At 41.8% G+C, this 22,213-nt stretch overlaps 1 protein-coding gene across 1 annotated transcript; it reads right to left on the bottom strand.

Annotated features, from left to right (window-relative positions):
• Positions 1 to 15,685: 15,685 nt before the first annotated feature.
• On the bottom strand, positions 15,686 to 21,322 carry LOC309686730 (histamine H3 receptor-like; the record flags this gene model as incomplete). Its single annotated transcript, XM_082499477.1, has 3 exons — positions 15,686 to 16,551; positions 18,252 to 18,418; positions 21,031 to 21,322. 3 exons carry the CDS (start codon positions 21,320 to 21,322, stop codon positions 15,766 to 15,768), a joined length of 1,245 nt encoding a protein of 414 aa, XP_082355603.1. The 3' UTR covers positions 15,686 to 15,765.
• Between the last annotated feature and the right edge of the window lie 891 nt (positions 21,323 to 22,213).

Here is a 22,213-nt window from a genome sequence, read left to right as displayed (position 1 = left end):
GGAACTTCCTGTGTTCTAACTTGTGCCCATTGCCCCTCGTCCTGTTACTTGGAACCATTGAAAAGAGCCTGGCTCCATCCTCCTTCAACCCACCCTTTAGATACTTGTATGCCATAATAAGGTCTCTCCTCAGCCTTCTCTTCTCCAGGCTAAAGAGTCCCAGCTCTCTCAGCCTTTCCTCATAAGACAGATGCTCCAAGCCCTTAATCATCTTAGTTGCCCTTCGCTGGACTCGCTCCAGCAGTTCCCTGTCCCTTTTGCGTTTATTGCAACAGGCTCTTGCCCCAAGTTCATCTACAAAGCTAACACAATAATAAACAGAAAGTCTTCACTTTTACTACTTTTTTTTCCATTTACTTTTACTATAGAAACTTAGCAAGATTACACATAATGATAATGAGATTAAGGGTAGTTTTGAACATATGACAGTTTCTGATCACAATAAGGTGAAACGTACTTTTTTTTTTCCTGCTGAGGCATTATTTACCGCTGGCTTTTCACAACCCTGCTGTGCTAATATTGTTTCAACAGAGATTTTTAACATTTAACGAAGGCACTTTGTTAGTGCTTTTAACCAACTGATTGTTATATTCTGCATTGCTGAACTTATTTTTTTGCCTTTGCTTTTTTCAGCCTAAGCATTACATTTCGTTTCAACCAAGGCAGTCTCTGAACAGCCCAAATTTAAATATCTGCAAACTTTCTCCAGGACAGCAAAGCAGCACATGAAATGAGTGTTTCTGAAGTTTGGTGCCAAACGACACATTGAGAAATAAATAACACAGACAGTAATGGGTGAGAGAAAGAAACAAGGTGAGTGCTGTTTTAAGAAGAATTGATGCTTTCAAGGAGAGCAGGAGACACACAGGGACCGTGTCTGGCCCATGGATATGACCATGGAAGAGACTCCTTCTTGCACAGCCAGCGTGAGCCATAGCAACACCCTTTGTGTCTGGTTGCTCCTGGTAGGATAGAGAAGAAGGGAAAATCCACTGCATATTTACAGAGAGAGACATTGGTAGAGCCAAAAAAAGGAGATCTTCCTCAGAGGTTTTCAGAGTCCTGTGGGTCCCTGCTACTGCACTATCTAGCTCAGAGCAATTGCCATCCCTTTACAGCAGGTGAATAAAGGAGAGACAGTGTTAAATTTTCTGGCATCTCATTTAACACATCTTCCATTCTGGGACCTTAATTATATCCAGGTGGTGTCCAGGTGCAGTTGTCTGGACTATCTCCATTGGGCACATTTGCTTATAGAATAGTCTGGTTGGGGGATTTTTTGTTTTAGAAAAATGTGTTCTCCTGGCCGTTCATTATGGGCTTCCACTCTTCCCAAATTTTCCCTATGTCCCCAAACTGAATAACAGCTAATCAAAGCCATAAATAAAAGAAGCCCACTATGACAACTGAGAACACTTCTAACATCGTTTATACGATATGTTTGGCCTCAGTGATTTTTCCAAAGTCCACAGCAACAGTGTATTTTAAAGCATGCAGTATTATTCCTGAGATGGATATAGTTGGGCTTTTCTCTTTTTGTTCTTAAGACCATTGAATTTCACCATGAAATTTATAAAATAACCTGAAAATAACCTGAACTTTATAAGGCAGTTATATAAGAAGTAAGCCATAATAAGAAAGAAAGGTGGCACCGATACACAAGAAGAGCTTGAGGACAAAAATATCACTGTTGGGGGGACAAAGACATTTTCCAATGGTCAGCCACTAAATTCCACCACCACATTGGCTATGCCCGACAATCTCACTGAGGGTGTTTGAAAGGCAAATGCTGTCAGAAATGTTTTTATGGCAAACTATGACAGATTAGTTATAGGTTAGCAACCAAATGCTTGTAGTATGGTCTGACAATACCATTAGCTGTGATGGCCAAGAAGTGTCTTCATTCTCAGCAACCTTCATTCAATACACATGAGATGATCACAGTCTAGACTTGGATTGGTTCATATTAAAGGCACTATACAAGACAGCTGATCATAGAAAATATTTTTTGCAAAGTTATTACAAACTGTTTCAGCTTAAATTAAATGGGAAACACAACAAAAAGGTTTTTTAAGTAAGATCATTGATTTCAAAGAACAAAAGTGCAGGTAAGTCATCCAAATTGAATATTGAATACAAAGAAAATGTACAGCTTCCCTAAGACAAAGGTGACCAGTGTGCTCAAATAGGAAGGATGAGAAAATATGCTGCTTTAAGTCAGGAAAGCTCTGTCAGATGATATTTCAAGTCTGCTGGTAAATCTCTTTGATAAAGTAATCAAGTTTGGGGCAGTGCCATAGAACTGGGGAACAGCAAGGGTATGACCTGCAATTAAGAAGGTGAAAAAATTGACCCATATTTACAGGTCTATTAGAGCCACTTGAATAGCTTACTAGGCTTTAAAATAGCATTCTGTGGGGAGACTAATTAATGATGCAGAGGTAAAAGCAATATGGGATAAAATGCAACATGGGCTTACTGAAGGTAGACCTTGCCAGAATCTCTCAATTTCTTTTTTGAAAAGGTAACTATGAGGGCAGCAGGGGAGGTATTTCCAGTAAAAAAAGGGAAGCATTCATGTCTTTGTACGAGGCCCAGGTGATACCATATGGAAAACTGCACACAATCCTGGTCACCCATGTTTCAGGGAGATACCTTCCAGCTGGAAGAGGCACAGAGAGGTCAGCGGGAAGGTTAGGAAAATGGATGTGAGACGTCTGGCTGTTCAGCCTAACGAGGGGTGGCTGACTGGGGACGTGGCTGCGAGAAGCAGCCTGGGGAAAGGTGACCTGTCCAAAATAAAAGACAACACTGGCGCAGAACCTATGCATACAAAGTGGTCAAGAGTAGATTTAGGTTGGAAGGAAAATGAGCTGCAAAAGCTTTGCAGCTCAGGCAAAGGTTTCCAAGAAGAGTTGTGAGACAGAAAGCTAATTACATCTCAGGATGAGCAGTGAGTATTTGAGCATTTGAGTGGATATTGTTGGGTGGCCCAACAAAGTGACCTGAGAGTAGGGAACTGTCAGACACTCAGGTGTTGTCTTTAGTTCCTCAATTCCCACTCAGTGCTTTACAAAGACCATTGCTATGGTTTTACATAAAACACGTGCTCCGAACTAACTTTCCAATCAAATTATACAAATTAGATCATGTTAAGAAATACAGCATAAAACTATCATTACTACTAATTTTGCAAAATGGCAATTAAATGCAAGGTTACTTGAGAACCAGTAAGTGGGCCTTTTTAATACAACACATAGTTTATATTCAAAAACTTTTGTATTTTAATTTCAATTAATATTATCTTGAAAATAATTTATCACGTGAATAATTTAATAAAATTACGAATGGAAATAAAGCCCAGCAGCAATAGACAGTTATTGGTAAAGGTATAGGTTGGATGTTACTCACCATTAACATTGGCTTCCCTTGTGAGTAAGAGATGATGCAAAGAGCCCGATTCTGTTTCCAGTTAAATCAGTTAGACAAAAGCCAAACACTGCCCCACTCTTCAGTTTGGTTTCCCCATCTGTAGCACTGTAACAGGGCATAGCATTTTCAATCAAAACTATATTAAGACTGACCAGGTTGTGAAAGAAATTGTGATGGCTCACAGTGCTCTGTAGGTGCACAAAGTTTGGGACACACTGGTATAGTAAATGTAGGCAAAGCCCTGGAAAGGAACAGAAAAAAAAGTTGTTTTCATGTTATGTTCACTCCACTTTTAATACTTGCCACCTTTCGTGTCCAGTTTTCACTGGACACTAGCTACATTATCACGTAACCACTCAACAAAACAGGACCTGTCAGCAGTGGCAGGCAGGAGGTGAGGTGGCAAGAGGTGTTGCTGGCTGCTCACAGAGTGGCCTGGACCTGTGACAGCCCGTTTGCCCTTCTGATGGGGCAGCGTGCAGTGGGGAGGGAAGTGTCAGACTCTGGTGGATCCCATGCATAGCGATTCCCATTTTGCTGCTTCAGAAACATTCCCCACCATTTAAAATTTGCCTTTCTTTAGAAGACTCTTAAATATCAAAACAATTGTGAATTGTAGCACTGTACTTTCTGTGCTTTCACTTAGAATTCACTTCCTCAGAGAATCAAAAGAACTGATACAGAGAAAGAAATGGCCAAAAACCAGGTAAAATTTGTTTACACATTTAAAGTTTGAAGTGTTCTCTCTTGAACTAGGTGACCTTCACATGTCCCCACCAACCAAAATTTTTCTGCAACTGTATGAAGTGGTACTACTGGCCCCTTCAGCCTCTTCTTCCGGCTGATAACTCTCACAGAAGCTGGAAACAACAGGGAGCAGGAGAGCTCCATTCAGAGATGGGTACAATCCACCTACAAGGGTGACACTGCAAGACCAACCCATCAGAAAACGGCTTACAGCATACCTAAACTCATGAATGTTTGGGGGAAAAAAATAAACTTTGGGTAATACTCATTTCAGTGGCATAGATCACTTTGAGAGGGACGTAATGTATAACCAAGTCAGCTTTGAAACATGCTGGATTTGAAGCAATCTCTGCTCCACAAAGAAGCTTTAAAATGTTTAAAATATCTGAGGGATGGCCTGTAAAGCTGCAGCTAAGCTGCGTTGAAGGTTTAAAGACAATTTATTATTTTCTACTGATCTAAATCCTTAAATCACCTTAAACTCTTAGCTCACCTAAGGCTTTAAAATAAAAGATCTCAAACTGCCTGTGTCACTGTAACAAGCATTAATTTGATCATATTTATTAAACTTAAGTATGTAAATAAAGGTATAAACTTCATATTATTAAAAAGTTGTGAGATTTTAGAAATGTCATGACTGAATGTGGCTCTCAGCTCACTTCACAAAGGCGGTCTGCGTGCATGCAGAATGCATCCCACAGTATTTGAAGCTTGTATGAATAACTACTCTCTATCATTTTCTTTTCCTTCAGTGGGGTTGTAGTCACACATTGCACAATAGTAACCAGCATTGTGAAACATAAATAGGCTTGCAGCTACTTCTGCTTGCTTTCTTTTTCAAATCTTCTGTAATTTTCCGGAGAAACTTTACTTTCCCTGTTCAGTGTTAAGTAACCTCCTATCACATCTTTTGTTGTAAATAAAGGTTAGCTTTGCTTCTTCTTTCTGTTCCCTTAAAAAAAACATACAGACGGAGAGGGAATTTTTCTTTGCCTAACACCAAAGAGATGTCCAGAGCAGTTAAAGATGAGAGAAGGAAAAGAAGGAAAGAAAAGAGGCATTAAAGGACTAGCAGCTCCTGTTACTGGAGCCACCCTGAACAGTGCAATGGAGGGGGAATCCACGGCTCAGCAGAGAAGAGGGACCACAACTCCTTTATACACCCCACCAGTGCAGAGCTGATAGGGCAGCTTAAGGACCCAGCCAAAGTGTGCGCTCAGCCAAAGGTCTTCCATGCTGGTCCTTATCTCTTTGCTTCACCCTTCAAGCAAACGCCTCAACCACACTCACTCATGACCAGCAAATAAACAGATTATAGGCTGGAAAACTCCTGAGAAAGCATTTGTAGCATTAATTTCAGGTATTACAGAGAAGTCAGTACCTTTTGGCTATAAATTGGAGCAGGAATCAAACAAAAGTTTACAGGAAAATTTTTTTTTTTCTTTTAAAGCCTAAAATGTAGTACAAAAGCAAAAGAATCAGAGGAGATTTGTCCAGCTTTGAACTCACAAGCCCAAGGAAAACCGTAATTTAGGCAAACCTTCCCCTGATGCTTGTTGTTCCATGCGACGGTAATTTAGAATCGGAGCCCCTGCAGGCTGGGCCATGCAGGTCCCCGGGCACAGGGTTCCCCGGCTCCTGGGAAGTGCCCCCTGGGCACGGTGCCAAGTTGCCCACCTCGCACCTCTGCCCTCCTCTCTCTGGGGCAGGGCACGGCTTTCAAATCCACTTCAGAGCTGTGGAGGCCTTTTTGCCTATTAGGAAAGCTAAATTGGACACAAAGTGCCCTGACTGTCAGCAAAGCACAGCTGACGGCAAGAGCCACCAGGGCAGTCCGAAGCACAGCACTTCTCTTTGCAGGCTGCTGCCCCACCGCAGGCTCAACCAGCGGCCCTTCAGGTGCCACGGTGGCAGCTTTCCTTTCAATTAATAAATCTAAACGGGGAAGAGCCATGGAGAGGCAGGAATTATGCAGGGCAGTCAAAGGGGAGAAGGCAAAGGCTAATGGCCTGAAGCGAGAAAGAAAGAGTCCAAGATGAAAAGATCCCAACAGCAAGGTCTGCCAAAATGCACCCACGGGAACTCTGACACTGGTGATTTGTGCTTTGGCAAGATCAAGGGGAGGAAGGAGAGGAGGCAATGGCCTATCTGAACACTTTGTGGCTTCAAGTGCAAGAAATAAACAGTCACTCCAGGAATACCAATCACTACAGAGAGACTTTGAGTTGCTCCACTGTGGGTGAGGTAGACCCCTCTCCCCAACCGGACCATAAAGCTGTGATATTATCAGCAGTGTGAAAGTCCAACTCACACTTTTCCCTCTGTGGATATTTCTTTACACAGTTGACATCAAAAATTAGAGAAACCCTTTTTTTAACCCCATCAAACTAGTGAACTACACCCATGTTACTAACATCCTTTTTAAAAGGCACTTAGCTAAAAACCCAGTAAATTTGGAAAAAAAAAACAAAACAAAACAACAACAAAAAAAAAAAACACAAAAACAAAAACAAAAACCCAAAACCAGACTCTATTACCCTATTTAACCTGTCAGATCTTTTCCAGCCCAGAATTCAATATAGCACAGCACTGAATCGCACCTGTTGCTCTGCTGGTTCCCTTTCTCATGAAAAATACATTCAAACAAGTCTGCTAGATCTCACTGCGGTAGTTGATTCAGCTGATCTTCAGACAGTCCTTTCTAGCATCTAAGAAGCTATGTGAGAAGAGATATTCAGCTACAACCTAAGGTCTTTACCAAAACCAGAGGGGTTTTGCCTGTTTGTGTTTTAATGGCAACTAACTACTCCCCCTCACATCCCCCATTTGGTTCAGGTTTTTCCTTTCTACCTTTCAAGATCTGTGCGGTCCAAACATAAGTACAGCAATTCAACGCCTTACAATTGGATATGCCAGTAGTCTGCGTATGCTAGTCTATGTGACTTTTATTCATCCATAAAAGAGATTATGTATTTTTCTCCGTTGGAGCACTGGTACATAAAATGTATTTTATTGCTCGATATTCCAGGTCAAAGAGTTAAAAAAAGTAAACAATATTTTTGCCAAATTAGGAGTAGCAAAGCTCCCTTGGATCTGACCAATGGCACTGGCTCCAGCACCCCAGTGCAACAGGAACAAAATATACAATCACTCCTCGAATTGAGCTACAGTTTTAGTGTCATTCTCCTCCCACCACCTATCATCACTGGAAGACTGAAATCCCATCAGTATGAGTGTCAGTAAAATCACTGATTTCAGCCTGTGATCTCAATCAAAGTAGATATAAGTTTTTCCCTAATAAGCCCTGCCCTGATTAGAAAGGGACCAGAAGAAACCTCCTTAGCTCCATCTGAAAACTCATTGCCCTCATGGGTCATGGGTTTATTCTATATTTTAAATGACAAAGCAGCTCCTCAGCTCCGCATCCCGTGTTTTTGCAAGTCTAATACTTTGGCGATTTGCTGTCCACACTGGCTCCCCAATGGAGTTCAGGTCTCTCTTTTAAGGCTCAAAAGCAGTGGATAAGTTTAATCCTAACCTCCCGCTTTTCCTCCTTGTGCAGGTGTGCCCTCCCACAATACCAAGGAGCCACAAATCAAGTGACTTCACGGGAAATAAATTGCACAGAGACCAGGGCTTAAGCTCTGGACACGGCAAGGATCTCTGAAGGAAATTAAAACACCTTTTTACCTCAGCTTTGGTTTAAACTCTCCTTTCTTCAGTCTTTTGTCTTCTACAAGGCAGAATATGGCAAAGGAAACCTGCTGTATAATAATGAAAAAAATTAACCAGTGCATTGTGACTTTAAGCAGTGTGAACAACTCACCAATAGAAAACAGAAGAGAAACAGTGTACCTGTCAATATAATACCAGAAAAGCCAGGCAAGGAGTTAACCTGAAATAGCAATAGTAGAACAGGTTGAAAACTGATTGATCTACGTACACCAGAAATTATTACTGAAATATAATACAAATAACGCAGACAGTTAAACTTCAGACGTTATACCCATTAACTTCCATGGCAATATTCCAGAAATTAATTTGACTCATGTCCTGTAACGCAGGCATTTGCACAGACATACTGTCTTTGTATATACTTGAGGACTGACTCACAGTCAGTTGTCAAAGGCAGCAGAATCAGTTGAATGTAAATGTCTCAGCAGGGAACTCCACTAATTTTAACAGTTACAGACAGTTCCCCCGATGCAAAAGGCTCAAGACAGAACTAAAGTTGCCAACACCCTTAGCATACCAGGTAAAACAGTAGAACTGAGATCTGTCCTGCTGGGGAAGTTCTGCATCTTGGGGATGGAGGGCAGATCCCCTTGAAGTTGTCCACCGTACAGATCAAGCAAGGTCCCGTTCCATTCTAGTTTGGCACAACTTTGCTAAAGCCGCTGGAGGTTTACCAAGACAGCCAAGCTAAAGCTCTGATCTGTAGAAAATGACTGAGAAACATATCCAAGTGCTCATATCGAAAGCTGCAGCTTCACCATTACTTTAAGGTGACTCAAAAGTAAGCCTCTGAGAAAGGGAGAGGTCTCGCCTCTTCTGTTGCACCGGCAGCTAGCATTTCTGTGCTGGTGTGATAAGCCGGATAAGGTGCTCACCCTAAACTAACCAACCAAATCGAAAAACAGTTACTTGTCACCTGGATCAGCCCCTGGACAGGATTTCCCACGCAGCTGCACAAGCCCTCACCCAGGATGGCAGCGGGGCAGGACCGCGGGGTCAGGAGCAGCAGTGACAGCAAGAAGGGTAGGAGAGACAGACAGCCAGACAGATGGCTGTTTTAGCAGCAGTTCACAATTAGAATAGCCTTAGAGCAATCATGAGAACAAAGCCTTTTATATCAGAGGGGAGGACATGTATTTTCAATGAGCCAATACTGAGGACCTGTTCGCAGCTCGGTATGACTCTCCTTTTCCACGGGAGATTTAAGGTTCTGTTTTAAATGCAGAGCAGAGGATGATTTCTATGCAGGGCAACTCGGGAAGAAGTCCTGCACTGACTTACGATTATCTGTATGACTAAAGCCTCCCTTTCCTTGCTAAGGTAATAAGCCCTACCCCTAATCTTTTCTGCAGCAGAATAAATATTAGATGTAATATAACAGATCTGGTGGCGTTTCTAGCAGAAGGGTGCTGCTGTCATATCACACAGGATTGTACATACAAATGGCACCTTTTGAAAAAAACACAGATTTGCAAGGTTCAAAAATACTATGTAGTACTAGTGACATCTGCAGGTGCACATCGGTTGGAACAGCGAGAGGAAAAATTCCAAAAATGAGGCATCTGTGAGAAGCTATCATAAGGAAAACCAGCAGATGTACTCACAGTGTCTGCCTTCAAAGGCCAACCCAGGGATGAATGGGTCCACTCAACTGCTGTGTTAAGGGGTTAAGTCAGACCCGTCCTCTAAATCACGCTTTGGAGGAGCTTCTCATTTTGTTGGCAGTGCAGGCGGTGGGGTGAAGCTGGCCTCTTGTTTTACATGGCACCTACACAGCAGTGTGACTGTCCTCCTTCCTAGGAGCGAGAAATACAGGCGTGATCTTTGCAGGGAGGTTGTGTTGCTTCCTCAGTCAGACCTAGGTAGGGTGACCAAGAGACACCAGTGAGAAGAAGACAAACGCAAATCATTGCACCTTGTCCGACAGAAAATGGGGGAAAGGGAGCAGCTGGTTTTAAATGTTTCCACAGCTCAAGAGAGACCATATCAGTGAAGAGTCACTACTGGTTATATTGAGTCTTGTTGCAACCGATAGGTCTAACGAATGCTCTTCTTTAAAGATAAAGTGATAAGGGAGAGTTCCTACTGAAAAAGAAAGCATACTTAAGATAAAAACCTTGGGCAGAGTTGTTTAGCAAGGAGTGAAAATGAGTGAGCAAATATACATACAAGTGAAGATCAGAGCACTGTGCAAACATTTAAAGGCAAGAAAGTTTGATCCAGCTTGAAGTATAGTAGCCAGGTCCTGAAAAAAGGGCCAGAGGGGAAAAGTCTTGTGACAGCAATACCTGGATTTGGTGATATAAGGAAGGAGACAGTCTGCTTTTTTTCATTTCCCCTCTGTTCAAGAAAGCAGACCCTTCTGCAAGATAAAAAATTGAACTTCACCTTCATCGTCTCTCAGACGATGCTGTTGCAGTTTTGTCATACACAAATCCAGCCACTCTGCTGTATAACACTTTACCCTATTTGCACTGGGAAAGCTATTTCTAACTCACTTCACTTACACTGCTGTTAAAACATTGTTTTAAAACTAAATGCATGCAGGTAGAAAACAAGACCAAAGAGGAATTGAATTTTTCCGGTCTGGATACATCTGTTGCACTTCTTTGCTTAAAATGTCTTCATTTCTGATCTTGGTTGATTTTCTTTTTTAAACGCTGTGTCTTAAATAAAAATTTTGCGTTTTACATCATGTTTAAGCCAAGTTCTCAAAACCCTTACAAAATATTGTGCCAGAACCTCCACACCATTGAACAGAATTAGCTATGACTGTTCACATTTGTCAGGAACACAGGCCATTACATTTTGGCATTTGTGACATAAGGCACCACTGTCATTTTAGAAATACCGGGGACGAGATCTGTTCTGAAAAGATGATATGCAAGAACCCCATGTTCTACCCAAAATTACAGCAGCCTAACAGCAGGTATGCTATGAATGATAAAGTTTGCATAATGTAAGGTGAGGTATTTATGGATTTGTTAGACTGCTAACACGTTAACAACAACAGGTTTTACTCAGGAAATATTCAATTTCTCGGTAGATCTCCTAAAAAGAAAGATATTTTTACAATACAGGAAATGAGAAAGAAAGCCGTAATACAAGTGAGAACAGCAATCAGATCTATGATATGTTTAGTAAAAAAAACTGTACCAATATGCCCGGGGAGCTGTTGAGCAAGGCACACAGCAATACGTGCCACAGCAAATCTATAGGCAGTACAACAGTATGGAGGAACATGAACTACTTTCCAAAATGGGAAACCAGGTACTACAGGAATACAAGAAACATGGGGAGGCTGCAAGGAAAAAAAATAGCACTGAAGGGTGCAGTTGAAGGGAAGACTGATATAACGATAAAATATTAGGAAAGCCCTGATAAAAAAAAATAAAAGGAACAGGTGGGATCTGGAATCGTTTTGGGGGAAGAAGACCAAGAGACCCTTGGCAGGCAGAGCTGAGAACCTCCTGGGGAGATCCTGATTTGCCCCAGTTTTGTGATTTCTTTCTGAGACACAAGTGATATCGCAGATTATGCTACTGTGGACGACTTCTGTTGCCCAGGTACAGCTGGGGGAGAACATGATGCAAACATGAGGTGACAAGCTGCGTCCAAGGCCAATCTCAGAAGTCTAGTCAAAACCTCCAAAAAATGCCAAAGGCACAGCTGAGAGTAGCCTACAGGCACTCATGTAGCTCAGGCCAAGATCACCCCAGTCTAATGGTGCTCCCAGGCCTAAGGTTGATGTCAGAAGTGGGGGTCCAGGTGAGGTTGGTCATGGCAGTTGAGGCCTATTGAGGGCCCACAGGGCCCTCACACAAATAGCAATAAGAGTCAATTGTCCTTGACTAAGATTTGCTCAGCAAGAGATCCTTCATCAGTTCTTTTGTTTAGAGCCTGAAGAAGATTTTTTATGAAGGCCTAGTTCAGTAATAAAACTAAAAAGCCATATCTCCAGACACCAGACAGATTCCTCCTAAAAAGCGTGACAGTGTCATTTATTCGACTCTAGCTTTTGCATTTAGATACACATCTGAATTTTGTTTATAAAAGCTTTTTCTTCACACATTTTCATAGCAATTTTCATGTAAATTCCGTACTTCAAACTAAAGTTTTACTCTGGTATTTTGAACTAGGTTTTTTATTTTTTTTTAAATGCGTTAAGAAAAGACGGGAAGTTGTCTGGTCACTCTCACTTACCCAATAATGCATATGTGAAAAGGTCAGTCCAAGGGAGAAGTGAAATTTGCACCTGACAATGCTATCACTTTTCTCTCTAACCAACACCCTCACTGATGCCTTTCATCAGCGCAGACCCGTGCCATGGCTTGCCGCACCTGCACTGACCATGAGTTCAGAGCAGGTGTAGGGAGAATTTCCTGTCATCGGCACTTAGGTCAGTAATGCAGCTTACTTGTGCAACTTCCATGGGGACCCTCGGTCCACAAGAACATTCTTGGACTAAACCCTCCGTCTCACAGCTCCAAATATTTCTGCTTCCTGGCTGAAGAGTGGGGAGTATAATGTACAGAGATCCAGTGTCTGTTGGAAATAACTGCTACATCAGAAGAATAAAGAGACTAATCTAGCCCCTCACCTAAACCACTCCATTGTTCTTGCCCATCAGCTTCTTTCTTACTCCTCTATCCTACAAACAATAGCTCACAAAAAGTGAGGAAGACAAAAGCAACTAGATTCCCAACTTACTTGCAAAGGGTGCCAGAAATAAGCCAGAAGAATTAAGGAAATGTATTCCCATGCCCCTAAAACCAAGTTTGCGTCAAGAAGCACTGTCCAGTTAGAGTAATTGTTCTGGCAACTTCTACATGTCAAGTAAGCCCAAATGGAGGCAGCGTCAGGTACTCCACTGCCCCTCAGAGGAGCTGCGCTTGGCCTCAGTATCTTCTATCAACTAATTTCAACTTGCTTTTCCTAAGCCTTGCACAGAGCACTGCTGCAGACTTCAATAGGCCTCAGGCTGCTTAGAACTACATCACTGTTGATACCAGCATCCAGCCACTTTTATGGCCTGGACCAACTAGTTGTGGCAGAGACCAGGCCGATATCAGAAGCAGGCAAAAGACGGAAGCAAGGAAGAGGAAGAACAAAAAAAATATAACATGTCATAGATATAAGGGTATGTGTCCTTACCTACACATGGCAATGGCTTAATTTCATAGATAGTTTTTTCATAAGCTAACCAGAATGAGATTTTTAACTCCCTATTGCTAACACTATCAAAAATATATCTTATAAAGCATTAAGGAGACATTTGCACTTAAAGCTGAAAGAAAAGGATTTGTTTGCGCATGTTCAACATTACTGACCTTACAAGTTGCATTTTAAAAGAATGACAAAAGCTTTGCAACGAAAAGACTGGTACACACTGCCCTTAAAGAAAACAGATGGGTGTAGTGGGCACTTGTGGTTTGTGTTACCTGCTTTAGATATATCTCTCATCTATTAGCAGTAATTACAAGCCGAACTCATTGGCCAAGATCCTATAATGCCCAGTGCTGTTTAGGCATCAACTAAAAAGATTACATCTAGTCTAAAGAACAAACAAGAAGTGCATTCAGAGAATGCTGGAGAGAAGGTGGAAAAGCCAATATGCTTTTGTAAACATCTCAGGTACACCACAGCCTTCATAAGCTTACATTATAGCCTCTGTTAGTCCAAAAAGAAATTTAATAGAAAGTAAAAAAAATAATCAAAGGAAATTATAGTGGACCAGAGTCTGTAGAAGGAAAGAACTTTTCACCTCAGCAGCTGAGCATGATAATGGAACAAAACCAGGCTAGGCTAGGTAATCATCTGATCTGTCTGAAGACGATGTCCACAGAAGGACATCTTCTTGCTGTATTGGTCATAATGCAGCTTTTTATTAGTGATTAGACAGTCAAATAAGGGCTGTGTCCCTGGCTACCATTCTCCTGACACTGAACTGATGTTCATGTTTCCACCTTCCACATTCGTAAGAACGACCCTTCTTCCTCAGCACTTCACACCTGAATCTTGGGGAATTTTATTCCCAAACGGTTGACTGCCCATCAGCCTTTCCCAGTATTTAAAAAAATTTTAAAATATCAAAATTGGGATTATTCCTTTCAAGTTTTTTTTTAAGTTACGTATTTCTTTCATGCATTCTTTGCATTACGTTATTTTCAATTCATATGTTGCATCCCACGATTAACATCTTCAGCAAAGCTCTATTTAAAAAACAAGTCTTTGAAGTAGTTTCTATTGACTTTTATAGTTCTCAACTCATGTTTGATACAACACTTCCTACAGTACTGAATACATGTGCAATTTGTGTAAGTAGATGAGTTTAGATTATTATTATATAGTATAGCAAAACAAATAACTGTGATTAAGTGGTAGTTCAGCCCAGAAGGATAACACTCAGACAAGTGTTAGGTAGAATATACTAATATACCATATGAATATACACTAAAAATTGGAAGATAAAAGAGACATCTGCTACTTCTCACATTTTAGTATTTATTCTTCCATTTATTTGCTAGCCTTATATTTACTGACAGTGTGATGAAAAGAAACTATTTGTATTTTAAAGAGTTATACCTGTTTATTTAGTAAGGAATCTAGTACCTGCCAATTCCGGAGTTGTGCAATCAGATAACCCTTAGCAGTTTGGAAACCGAGTATTGAAAGAAGATTACCTGTATGCTGTCCCAGCTAAGTCACCACACTTACTATAGGGAGTCATCAAGGTCGGTCATTTTCCTGGTTCTTGCAGCAAACCAAACACAGCCTTACACAATGCGTAAGAAATTTACCCATTTGTCATAACCTCTAACAGAGATCTTGTAACAGAAATAGAAGTACACAAGAGGACAAATGAGGTATAATATTCACATTGAACCCGTTTCTCAATTATTCTAATTGCTTGCCCACTGGCACACTGAACTGTATGCAGTTGCTTAGGTGTGGAGTTGAGTTGGTCGCTATGCCTTATGTCATATTTGGATGTGAGCAGGGCTTGCAAGACTAGCAGTTTCACAGTATGGGTTAGAGCTTCACTGGGACCCAGAGGGGGCTGTGCAGTGCTAGAGCCTCCGGGACTGCTGCAGGAATCCTCCCCTGGGCCAGCAGATTTTCTCCCTCGAAGACTAAGAACAAATACTACTCTTCTCTATGATCTTTCAGAAATATAACTCTAGAAGGCTTGTTTCTTGAAGAATAGCTGGAGATGCACATAAATGCTTTATGTGCCTAAATTCTCTTATTGCTGCACCTGAGCAGCATTAGTGCCCTCCTGCAGAGAACACCTTCACTTGAGTTCTTAAAAGTAGTCCCTGTATTCCCCTGATGTCTGAACATCCTCAGTGAAAGGAAGTAATCCTGCTATGTGCCTGACAATTAAAGTCATAAGTTAACTGGATGTTTTATAAGGAAAGAAATGATTCTGAATGCAGTACAAACTGTTCAAAAGAAATAGAATAGAGAAGATATCAACTTTAGAATAGTATTGACCTGGCGGCAAATACCCACCTTTATTGTATTTTTAACTAATACCACCCATGAACATAAATATAAGCTGTACTGCAACTGAAGATAGCATCCTCAACAACCAGAATGAAGATAATGTGGATAGAGTACTAGGGGAAGTCAGAAAGAGGCAGTATCCCTTAACCGGCCAATTAAAATAGCTGGAAAAAGTACACAAACCTTGGGTGTGCATGTTTGTCTGAAGGAGGACATATATCACGGAAGGCTTATCTAGGCTTTCTAAACAGGCTAATCTCCTGGAAGAGACTAACTCTAATTTTGAACTGTGGCTACTTACATCCCTCATCCAGCTGCTCTTGAGCCTTTTCTTTTTTTCTTCTAAAAAGAGCCTAATCTCAATGTTGCAAACTTTTTGGGACATAATATTTTCATGAAAGCCATTCGAAATTTAACATGACAGAGAGAATAAAGAAATGGATTCAGAGAGGAATTGAGCCACAAAAGCCAAAAGGTTATTTCATACAAGGAGTTATGAACACAAGTTCCTTTGCAGGCGCCACGAATAATCATTAGTAAAGTGTACGGGGCCCAGCAAATGGCAAAGACACACACAATTATGGCAAGCGACTTTGCAATTTTCTTGTCCTGCTGCAGTTTTGACCTGGTCCTTGCACAGAAAGAAACAGAGAAGTCATTTGCTGGGGTTAGAGAACTGCCTCTGGATGGAGATGAGCTCTCAGTTACCAAAGACTCTTTCTTTGGCCTCGTGGAGGAAGAAACACTGTCCTCTGCTTCCAGTGGAGGAGAAAATGGTCCTAGCCTCGGCGAGAGGCAAAATCTCCAGGACAGGCTGTCACTCCTTGGAGGCTCGTAGTCCTGCACGCTGCCGTGCCGCTGGCGCCTCTGGATGTTGTGGAAGATGTGCACGTTGAAGTAGGTCACCGAGAGCAGCGGCACAAAGAACTCCAGGGTGGAAGCACACAGGAGGAAGTACCAGTTGTTGAAGAACTCAGCGTAGCACTGATCCACTGCTACCACGCTGTGTCCGGCCACGTGTTCCCAAAAGAGGATTGCCGGGCAGTAGAGGAGGAAGGCAAAGACCCAGACTGCCACCATCTTGATGACAGGGTTGGACGCTATTCCCTGCTGGGCTCTGTAAGATACCTGTAAAGGAAAAAAAGAAAAAGGTCACTCCAGTAGAGACAGGTTTTAGAACCAACAGATGTAGGAGAGGAACTTCAGCAGAGTGTTTGGTAATTTAGGGCTGTGACTATGCTGATCAGCTGAAGCTCACCCAGGTTTGCTTAATTCATTGATGTTGGCATAACGTAGGGGTGTCTCCCTCCAGGTTAATGTAACTGTGCTAGGGTCCTGGTCCATGGATGAAACATCATCATCCATCACTACCTAGTAATTGGTATGCCTTGTTTGAGACATCTGTGGTCTGAAGTGCCAGAGTCATAAGCATTTTATAGTTGTTCAGAGCATGACTCCCATTCACTGCTTTTTATAGCATTTTACAAGCAAATAGGACTATATGCGTCACAGTTGTCAACAGAAAATGTGGCACATATATTTAACACCCACCTTTGAGAAAATTGTTTATTGCACACTTCATGAGGAGGTAGGAGGATTCCAGCCCTGCAATGCAGCCTTTAGCTGATGAAACCTTCTCTCCCACTCTGGGGCCAGTACATATTTTCTGCTATATGTTGCAGAACGGACATTTATCTGGTAGCTCACATCCTGCTCCATCCCTTTCACAGGTTGACAGGATCAATGTCTAATACTGGGAGCTTAGATATCCAATTGAAAAAAAAAGGTATGAGTTAATGTCAGTAAAGGCTACCATACAAATGTCCACCAGTCTTAATTACATTTGCGCAGGTGGTGTGAATTTTGCACTTTGTAAATGCTGAGTCTTTGGATTTCCAGTGTAATATTTCTTATGTGCAAAACGTTTTAGTGTTTGATTTCCCAGATTTTTTCCTTTAAATAAAATAACATAAAACAAAAAATGTAATAAAAGTGTGACATGTAAAATTAATTATAACTAACAAAAATAAAACTGAAAATCTATCATGTGATATTATCTTGACATTCTCATACATCACCAAAGAGCTGGAACCTTTAGCTCTCCCTGACATTTCCCTGCCACTTGAGCTAGCAGAGTGACTAGTAATAAATTCTGGTCTCCATCTTTAGCGTAAACCAAGACATAAAGCACATGTATGGTGGGTAGGATGCTATGCAGAGAGCAGAGACATAGAGTGCATCTGAAGTTTGAGGTTCTGCCCCGGGCGTCAAGAGGAGTTTGTTGCTGCGTGTCCACAGGCAGTCTCTGCAGTCTGCCCCTTGTCCCACTCTCTGCCCTGTTTGCTCTTGCTCCCAATCTTCTCCAAGAACATCTGGGGCCACATCTCAGGCCTAGACATCCTCCCCAGTGTCCTTCACCTCGCTGCCCTAACCCTACTGCGTTTTCCTCCCGTGCCTGATTTTAGGTCCAAACCCAAATCCAGCTTATTTTGAACTTCCTCTTTCCTTGTCCTCTTTTAATCAGCCTCCTGCCGTAGCCTTTTCACCCCTCAGCCTGCTTTCCCTCAAGCAGTAGCACAACAGCAACCTGCAGCAGAAATTGTGAGAAAAGTCCTGTTTGGCCAGCTATGGGCTGGAACGTTCTCAGTGCAGAATATTCACCACATCTAGCTGCAAATAACTAATAATCTCCACATGCCGGCACATTTCTGAGAGCTATCATCTCACTTAAATTTGGGCTTATACTCACCAACATGGCAAAGGTTGGTGAGCATAAGCCACTAATGATCTTGTGACAAAATTAGAGAAGTTATAAATAGGGTACTTACAGCTTTAGTAACGGACAGGAAACGGTCATAGCTGATAAGAACAATGTTAAATACTGAAGCTGTGCACAGGAGGTAGTCCAGAGATAGCCAGAGCTTGCAGATGCCTCTCCCCAAGTGCCATTTCCCCGTCAGGCTGTAAGGGATGTAGAGAGGCATGCAGAACACACCTATGGAAAGCAACCACAGAGACGCCATGCAGTTCAGATGGATTGCAAATGGTACCCCTGGAAGCAGAGAGAGACACTAGTCTGGTGTTTGGCAAAAAAAAAAAAAAATCTATAAAGGTGAATATGTAATTTATATACAGAAATTCTTACATTCTCATGAAATCTGACAGTGACTGTGTATGTATTAGATCTATTAGATCATAGTGTGTTTGGGTGTGCTGATTGTTGGGAATAAGCTCAGGGCAAATCAGCAAAGAAGGATCTGCTTAAGAAGAAAACTGCAGTCTAACCAACTTACAGTTTCTAAAGATATATAATCAGTACTGCAGCATAAACACACTGTGGTTGCGCTGTGACATGTAACCTCATCGCCATTTATCCTCTAGTCTTTTATCGGTGTTAAGAGTTTTCCCCCGAACACATCTACAGATGCTGTCGGTTATTAATTTAAGATTGGTTAGCATTTGTAAGCCAAAGACAATATATTAGACAGTCTGTGTGGTATCTGGAAACCCCTTCTACCAAAGATAGAGCAGTCACAGCAGAGGTATGAAACCCCCTCCCACTTTTAAGAGGTGTTTTAATCTCATGTTAGTTCTCCAGCTGAGATTAACTCCAGGACTATTTTTGGTTTGTTACATTTGTTTTTCCTCCAAAAGACCTTTCCAGAGAAGTACTTTTACAAGAAAGTCATGTTTGTGTTTTGTTTTTAAGCCAGCAACTTCTTCATTTTACCACTAATATTATTTCAAAAGTATGGGGCAATATCTTATTCCTGAAAATTATGATCCACTAGAGACAAATATAAAACTATATACAGCTTCAAGATCCATTTTAAACTCTTTAGATTATCCTTTTTCAATATGTCCATCAAGATCTTAGATGTTACTGAACATATCCAGGCTGATGTGGCCCACCAACAGTAATCCTCTGGGCAATGAGCTGACAGACTGTTATCAACGGGCAAATGCGCACAGCGCTTTGAATACTGATTTAACACATACCTGTTTTAACACATACCTTAAATACAAGCAGCATCACTTTTGTACAAAATACTCATTTTGCAGAGCTGCTGGTGACAGCTACTGCTCTTATCAACTTCAACGGGATCAATGTTTGGCACCATGTCAGAAAGTAATGACTGCTTTTAGCTATAGATATAAATATAAATGCAAGAACCAGGTTTTAAGCATTTATATTTGAAACTATTCCCCCTTTTACTAGTTAGACGTTGCAAAAGACATGAGTCACATGCCTGGAAAGATTCCAAACTTCTAAGAAATTTAAAGAATACCACAGCAGCTTCAGAAAATAAAGCATTTCGGAGACAAAGTCCTAGATTTACATGGTCTATAGGTCAATATAATACTGATACCAATCATTTCCTCTTGGTTCATGAGACACCAGCCACAAACAAGAAGAAAGATGTAGAAGGTAGATATTTAAATCTCTTGATTAAACTGCAAGATATGAGGAGAAACAGACTTTTGCAGAAGACCTGAGCAGCTCTAGCAAATTGTCTGCCTGGAGTAGGAAAGCAAAGGCTCCAGCACACGTATCGTTTGGTTTTCACACCATGGGGCGAGCCCCAGAATGAGGCACCACAGGTTATAAATTATACAAATGAAGGAAAATCTTAAAGGCTAAATGAATACACTTCAGCCTCCTGAAGTGAGGAGGCTGCACTGTCAAAGGAACAGCAGTTAGGAGGGACGGTATTGCCAGAAGTAGAATAGGTCGATGAGTGTTATTTTCCTTCTCATGATTTAGTGAATACTGCTCTCTGTGACTGTCCTGAAGAGACAGCACTTGTGTGCAGAAATACCTCCTTGCTAGCCTCAGGTCAAGATGTTTGCTGGAATACATTCCACAGGACCGTGGTTTTGTCTGCCACACGGGCTGTTTCCCTGGCCTGAATCCTGAAGGACTGCCGCACAAGGCATTCGTGCCTCCCACCTCCTCGCCTGTCATCACCCAACTGGCACTGGCCCCATGGTACCTCCAGGGACCAACTCTCCTGGACTTCTGCAATGACACTATGGGAAGAGGGGACTAATAAAGAAAACAGATGGGAGATGCCAGCAGGCTGCTGCTGGCATCAGGCAAACCATCCGATCTATAGTCTGCGTTGAGTGGAAGCCAGTAAAAAGTCACAGTGTTAAAGTTATGGGGTTTTTGTAGTGTAATACACTCATAAGCCATTAGTACTATGCAGAGAACTAATTAATTTACCTGGATGTACCATAGATAGTTGTATAAGAAAACAGTTACACTGTCAAATATGAGGATGTTCTGAAGAGTGGGATCTTACAGGAGGAGCAAAGGCAAATCATAAGCTAGCAAAAAATCTCTTTCCTTCCTTTGGTATTCACTTTTTCCTCAAGCAACATTTAAAGTATTTACATGAAAAAAGGATGCATTTCCCATTATATTTTCAGACATAACAGGCGGCTAAAACACTTAATGCAGTCTCTGCCATTCCTTACCCTTCCCCTGGAGACACAGCTGGGAAACAGTTCTCTTGGAAGAAACCACCCAGCAAAAGAAGCCCCCTTGCTTCTCCTGAGATTCCTAGGAAACAAGTAGTACATGCCTCCACGGCTGCAACTTACCCACTGCAAAGTCAGAAATGGCGAGATTGAGAAAGAAATAGTTACTCCGATGCCTGAGGTTTCTGTCCATGATGAAAGCAAGGATCACCAGGACGTTTCCGAGGATGGTGACCAGAGCTAGCAACGCCATGAGGAAAGCCAGCAGCCCCATCACGCCCAGTGAATAGCTTGGTGACTGTGTGGACAAAGTCTCATTGTATGTCCCAGCCATATGTGGAGTTGCGGCAGTGCTGTTGTGCATGTTGCGTATGTTGCGTATCCAGGTCAGTTCAGTCTGGGAAAAAATCCACATCTGGCAGAGTTATCCAAAAGGTTGAGACAAGTCTGTTAACAGGATAGGCTGAATAGTGACACATCCAAAATATTTCACAATATCAAAATAACGGATCGCAAGATTTCAAGGCCTGGAGTCTCTAACGTTCCTTGATTTGAACGCACCTATTGGCCTGAAAACAAAATCTATAAAAAAGGCACCTCATAAGCAGCAGTAAGTGCACACATTAAAACAAATTATCTCTTTCTCTCCTGAACGATGATCCTTATCTATTGAGGTTAGAAGAGTCAGTCTGAAAACAACCCTTTTCACAGTCAAGCATTTTGCATATTAGCATTGTGTAAGCATTTTTACACATTCAATTCTGCCGAAGCTAAAACCAGATCTCATTTTCACTTCCCCAGTGGTCAACAGGATTTAAATTATAACCATTCTATTTCTCTTACAGTAAAATGCGGGCACTGTTGCACTTGCTGTTGTACCACTTACTAAACTGCAGTTAAAACAGAGATGTATGTTTCTTAATGCTGTCGGTTACAGAGCATTTAAAATTCAGTTACACACTACAGGAGTATTACCAATAGCTTTTCAGCTCATCCTGATCAGAAGCAAGTCTAACCCTGGGCACACCAAACCAAATACATCGACTTTGGAGGACTTGGAAGTGTGGGCCACCTAATCCCCATCTTCCCAAGCAATTCCAGGTAAGCTCCCACTCCACAAAGTGCCAAACCCTTAACCCTCTGCAGATGTGAGAAGGCACATCCCTTCCTCGTCGCCATTTCACTTATTTTGTTAAGAGCCCACAGAGGTTGGAGGGCCATGGCTGTGACTCATGCCTGCAGCTCATCAGCTCCATAGGACCGTGGCACTCCTTGTGACTGGCTTTTTGGACTGCGGCCACGGTGC

The sequence above is a fragment of the Vanellus vanellus genome (genome assembly GCF_965231255.1).
Source record: "Vanellus vanellus genome assembly, chromosome: 2".
Taxonomy (NCBI): domain Eukaryota; kingdom Metazoa; phylum Chordata; class Aves; order Charadriiformes; family Charadriidae; genus Vanellus; species Vanellus vanellus.
This window is presented reverse-complemented; position numbering and strand designations above follow the sequence as displayed.